At 39.6% G+C, this 5,836-nt stretch overlaps 1 protein-coding gene across 1 annotated transcript in view; it reads left to right on the top strand.

Moving 5' to 3' along the window:
- Positions 1–5,836, top strand: part of LOC107657355 (myosin-IIIb) — a 142,163-nt gene that overhangs the window by 114,535 nt on the left and 21,792 nt on the right. The window contains exons 36-37 of the mRNA XM_016445397.1: positions 1,466–1,517; positions 2,641–2,758. Coding sequence (XP_016300883.1) covers positions 1,466–1,517; positions 2,641–2,758 — 170 coding nt within the window. The remainder of the gene's footprint in view (positions 1–1,465; positions 1,518–2,640; positions 2,759–5,836) is intronic.

The following is a 5,836-nucleotide window of genomic DNA, read 5'->3' as shown; positions in this document are numbered from 1 at the left end:
AAGTGGAATCCCTGTGATGCCCAGTGATGAGAGAGCGGACAGGAGGATCTGATGATTCAGTGTCAAAAGCAGCAGATAGATCCAGCAAAACAAGAACTGATGATTTGGAATCAGCTTTTGCAATCCGCAGGGCTTCAGTGACTGACAGTAGCGTAGTCTCAGTTGAATGACGACTCCTGAAGCCTGACTGGTTAGCATTCAGTTGGTTGTTCTCATGTTTTGTGAAAGAAATAATGATACCTTGTTAAAAACAGCTCATTCGAGTGTTTTTGCTATGAATGGAAAAAGAGAGACAGGTCTGTAGCTATCTATAAGTGAAGTGTTTAGTGTAGGTTTTTTTAGCAGTGGGGTTACCCGAGCCTGCTTGAATGCAGTGGGGAAGGTGCCTGTGAGGAGAGATGTGTTGATGATGTGTGTGAGTGCTGGTAAGAGTGTAGGAGAGATTGCTTGGAGAAGATGTGAGGGGATTGGGTCTAGTGGGCATGTTGTAGGATGGCTAGAAAGGAGAGGTTTGGATACTTCTGCCTCAGTGAGGGGACAGAAGGAGAAGGGGGGAGTTTTAGGCGTGGATGTGGTTGGTTTGAGGTCCTGTGTGTGTGGGGCTGAGGAATTACTGATTGTTCTAGTTTTGTTTGTGAAGAATGTGGCGAAATCATCAGCTGTTATAGAAGTGGTGGGAGGTGGTGGAGGGGGACAGAAGAGAGAATTTAATGTTTTGAAGAGGTTACGTATGTCTGGAGCGCTGTTGATCTTGTTTTGGAAATATGAAGATTTGGCAGTGTGGACTTCAGCAGAGAAAGATGAAAGCAAAGACTGATACATACATGATACATTTTCTCCCTGCTGCCCTGAGTTTGGACTGATGCTCACGAAGAACATCGGAAAGAAAGAAAGAAAGAAAGAAAGAAAGAAAGAAAGAAAGAAAGATTTGTCTTGGCAAATCTGAGAACAGTGTAAAGCATTGTTGAGATCGCTTCTGAAATATGAGAACTTTTTTTTTTTTTTTGCCCAGAAACTGATATACACAGCATTTTAATGAACAACACGATATATAATGAAAATCTACAACATGTGAAATAAGAATAATGTAATGGAATAACAGAATAAATACACAAGGACCTATGTAGCGTAATGAGAGGAAGCAGCTGGACCTGGTGCTGGAGAACATGTGCTGATCCTCTGAGTGTTCTGGACCTTTCTTCTGGTCCGCTCTTCATAGAATCAGACTAGACTTCATAGGCCACTCAATGCCACACATTGTTTTTTGAGCAGATGCTTACAATGGTTTGAAAGAGAGAGTGAGGTAAACCAGAATACTCACAATATAAGTGTTGCAGTAATGCAGTCATCTGCTATCAATGACATCCTCTTGTAATAAACTAAATTGTTTTCTTGGAATAACGGAAATCCTGAACTTGCAGTTTGTGGGGAATTCTGATTGTTTTCTGATTACGTTTCTCCTCAGACAACCCACACCTGAAAGAAGATCCTCCACCAGTCCCCTCCCAGATGAAAAGGTCAGATATGATCATTCCTGAAAGTGTTTTAAACACAAAAGAGACGGTTTGCAGAACTGCGCCATAAAGGTTTCCCCCTGCTTTTATGGTGCTTCCTGTCCTTTTGCCCTTTGTCAGTTTATGCTTTTATAGTATAGAATAATGCAGCATGATCGTCCTCAAAATACACAGGTTTGAAACAACTGAGTAAACATTGACAGAATTTTCCTTTTTGAACGAACTAGTCCGTAATTGCACGTCTGATATGGCTCATGTTAATGTGAACTCTGCTGTCACCTAACTGCGGTGAATATTACACAGAGCAACCCTCAGATCAAACAGCACAGTCCTTGAGACAAAAGAGACAGTTCCCTCGCAGAGAATTCACTTCTCCGCTGAGAGAGAGAGAGAAAGCGAGGAACCCAGGGAGGTAGAGAGAGAAGGAGTGAATCAAAAGACTGGAAAAGCATGGTAGAGAGTAAACGCTGACTTCTCCCTGAGGTGATTTGTCTTTTCGCTGCTCTCTCTACAGATGTTGGAGCCCCTTTTTTCCAGTAAAGACCTGAGGTTCTTTGCTAGGACTTTGATATCCTACTCGAATTCAATATGTGAAATAGTAGAGCCACTCTGTGACTTGGAGCACATCGCTGAGCTTTGAAGTCTGATCCAATTTTTGCTGCTCGCCATTTGATGTTGAAAGGATGAGATGAAGAAAACGTACAGTTTTTGCCAGTAACTCTGCTGAGCATATGTAAGATTAAAACAGCCCGCTCCTTTGGAGGGTGTACTTAGAAATGTTAAGCAGATTAATTCTTTCCTATAGCTCTTTTATTCAAAGATAAAATTAAATGTGTGTGGAAGTCTGCGAGGACGGCCTGCGTTATTTCCTGCATTACAATGAAGCGAGTGTGACGAGAGAGAAAGAGAGGGAGCACGCTGGTGCCAGTGCATTAGCACTTACTGTTGCCAAACACCGTGTTAATGGATGCTCCAAACCAGCCTGCTCTTAATAAATCACTTCAATTAATTCACACAAAAGACCCACTGCTGTTTTATTCATTATGATGCGCTTGTTTGTATTTGTTCGCTTTGTTTCCTGATGTGCTTTCTGTTGACGTGGGTATGTGTGTGCATTTCTTTTCAGGTTGTCTCTGTCAGCAGAGAGGACAGCTCCAGTGACGCGTCTGGGCTGAAGACAGACAAACAGAGTGACAGCAGAGAGAGAGACGGGCTGCAGGAGCGACCGGCACTGAGCAAGCAGGGTGAGTCCACACACACATTTATACACACGTGTGTGTCTGCGTCTGCTGCCGCAACATTCCCATAGTCCCGTATGAACAAAAACACAGACACACAAATTACCCAACATTTACTCTCCCTGTTGTTCTTCCAGTTTGACTTTTGGAACAACTTAACTCGTTTTTTATTTCCATAAAATGAAAGTGTGACCAGATGTCAAGGACAAAAATACCATAAAAGTACTTCAGCACCTTCAAAATTGGATCTGTGACATGACACATGAGATAAGGCATCACTGAAATCAAATCCTGCACAACACGTCTTTATGCCAAGTTTGAATACACAGAAGAATCCCTTGTGAAAAAGAAGTACACTCTAGCATAGTTTTAAAAGCTGCATTTATTGTGGAAATATCGTACTTTAAAAGAATTTACGGTAACACTTTATTTTAAGGTACATGTTACATGTACTTACTATTATAATAACAATACATTATGCATAATTATGTGCAAGTAACCTTAACCATATAGTAAGTACATTTAGTTAATTAATATTACTCAGTACTTAAATGTATAATTAATCTGTAACAATGACACATTAAAATAAAGTGTAACCGAATATACAATGCTAAGTGTGAACTGAATGAATGAAAGGAAAATGTCTTATAGTTTAAATTTATATTAAGTGCAGTTAGCTGAAATTTAGAGTTCTTTTTTCACCCACTTAAGTAAGACTTGTATGCAATTTCATAATTCTATTGTCTTTGAAAAATGTTTAAAGTGTGCTGCTGAAGCATTTATGATAAACTAAAATATAGTTGAATTTCAATTCTGTTATGCTGTATTTAAATATATTTGCCATTACATATTTGTAATGATAAAGGTGTAGTTTAGTACATTGAAAATATATTAATTTTAAATATAATATTGAATAACAATACAGGTAAAATTATAATCAAGTACTTTACATGTGCTTTAGTTTTATGTTAAAACATCAAAAATAGGTGAACTTCTTTAAAGCATGACAAAATGTTTTTTAAATGTACTTTAACGTAAAACTTTTAATTAGCCATTATTACAAAATGCACTTTTATAAGTGAACTTAAGTGTGTTAAGAAACATGAAAGTGAACTATTTTAAAGTATACTTAATTAGCTTTTTATTTCCTTAATTTTATTTTCCAGTACTGTTTTTTTTTAAGAAGTACACACTTAAGAACTATACGTTTTATACAATTAGGTGCACTTCTTTTTCAAAAGAGGTGTAGGAGATTTGAAAGCTACAGAAAAAAAGATTTTTAGTGAATATGACCTATTTTCACTTCCTTACACAAAGATTTAGTGTGGATCACAAGTCATATGAACTACTTTATGGTGCGTTTTAAAGTTTGACATGAATGAGCAGCACAAGCATTCTGCTAAATGTCTTCTTCTTTTTTTTTATAAAGTCATGCAGGTTTGTAAGTACATAAGGGTGAGTAAATGATGACATAATCTTCATTTTCTGGCTAAACTATTCCTTTAATACCAGAAGTACCTGCTTTTCTCTCTCTCTCTCATTCTTGTGTCCTGTCATATCAGCTTATGGTTTGGCTGACCTTTCAGTTTCAGGCCAGACAGTGGATGAGAGGTGTGTGTCTTTGTCGAGGGTTTTTAAAAATCACACCAATCACATCAAAGACTTACACACGCCAGCGACTCTATTAAACGCTCACAGTTACAGTGACACAGAGACCAAAACACACATATTTGCTGAACATATGTTTGCTTTGTTTTTCGCCCTGGGCTGTGAATTCCATTAACGAGAGCTGCCTGGGAGGAGTGAGTGTGTGTGTGTGTGTGTGTGTGTGTGTGTGTGTGTGTGTGTACAGGTATATATGGTTTATGAGGACACAAATGTGTATAATGACATGGGTACTACAACGTAAACATGGTTTATGAGGACACTTCCTGTGTCCCCGTAAAACAAAAGGCTTAAAAAACATACAAAACGGTGTTTTATGAAATAAAAAAATTGCAGTATTCTGTAAGGGGTAGGTTTAGGTGTAGGGCAATAGAAAATACAGTTTGTACAGTATAAAAACCATTACGCCTCTGGAGAGTCCCCGTAAACCACAAATACAAGTATGTGTGTGTGTGTGTGTGTGTGTGTGTGTGTGTGTGTGTGTGTGTGGATACACAGAGAGAGGGAAGGTGTGTCAATCAGCGGGAGAGGCGGTGCTGCTGGGATAGGTTGCCGGGGGTCCATCATTAGAGTGATTAGTGAGGAAGGTGTGTGTGGGGGTGGGATTGAGATTAGCTGTGTGTCCGCGGATTACCGGATTAAGACAGATAATGTAACACACACTCGGCTCTGCAGTGGCTCCGGATTACTGTCAGATCACCACAGCGCGCCTGGGTTAGACAGCTGCGCTAACTCTGTGAGACTGAGAACAGGTGACCCCGCTCATCCTGTCTGTCTGAAACACACACACACACACTGGAGATGACATACACTAACACAGAAAAACACTCAGTGTCCCTTCTGGTACAATGCTACTCTTAATGATTCATTTAATGATTATTATTTATACAATTTTGTGTAAATTATTGGTTTTATGGAGGTAGTGTGCACCTGGTATATTAAGATTTCAGTTATGGAAATTCAACTTTAAACTTGAACTACTGAATCAACAGAAACAAGAACAATGATTAAAAAAAATCTATATTTAAGGATTTATTTGAATACAAAACTTAAGACAGGAAAAATGCCATGTAGGGACTTCTGGGAAGTTCTTTTGAATGATGAAGATTTTTATCAGTAATCGGTTTCAAATGGGACAGTCCTGGACTAATGATTAGAGAGTCAGCCTTGTAACCCAAGGTTGCGGGTTCGAGTCTCAGGTCCGGCAGGAATTGTCGGTGGGGTGAGTGAATTACCAGTGCTCTCTCCACCCTCAATACCACGACTGAGGTGAGACCCTTGAGCAAGGCACCGAACCCCCAACTGCTCCCCAGGCGCTGCAGCATTGGCTGCCCACTGCTCTGGGTGTGTGTGTTTGTTCACTACTCACTGCTGTGTGTGTGCACTTGGATGGGTTAAATGCAGAGCACAAATTCCAAG

Source organism: Sinocyclocheilus anshuiensis, unplaced genomic scaffold (assembly GCF_001515605.1).
Source record: "Sinocyclocheilus anshuiensis isolate Anshui unplaced genomic scaffold, SAMN03320099.WGS_v1.1 scaffold355, whole genome shotgun sequence".
NCBI lineage: Eukaryota > Metazoa > Chordata > Actinopteri > Cypriniformes > Cyprinidae > Sinocyclocheilus > Sinocyclocheilus anshuiensis.
Note: the sequence above shows the minus strand (reverse complement) of the source record. Positions and strands in the feature narration are given on the sequence as shown.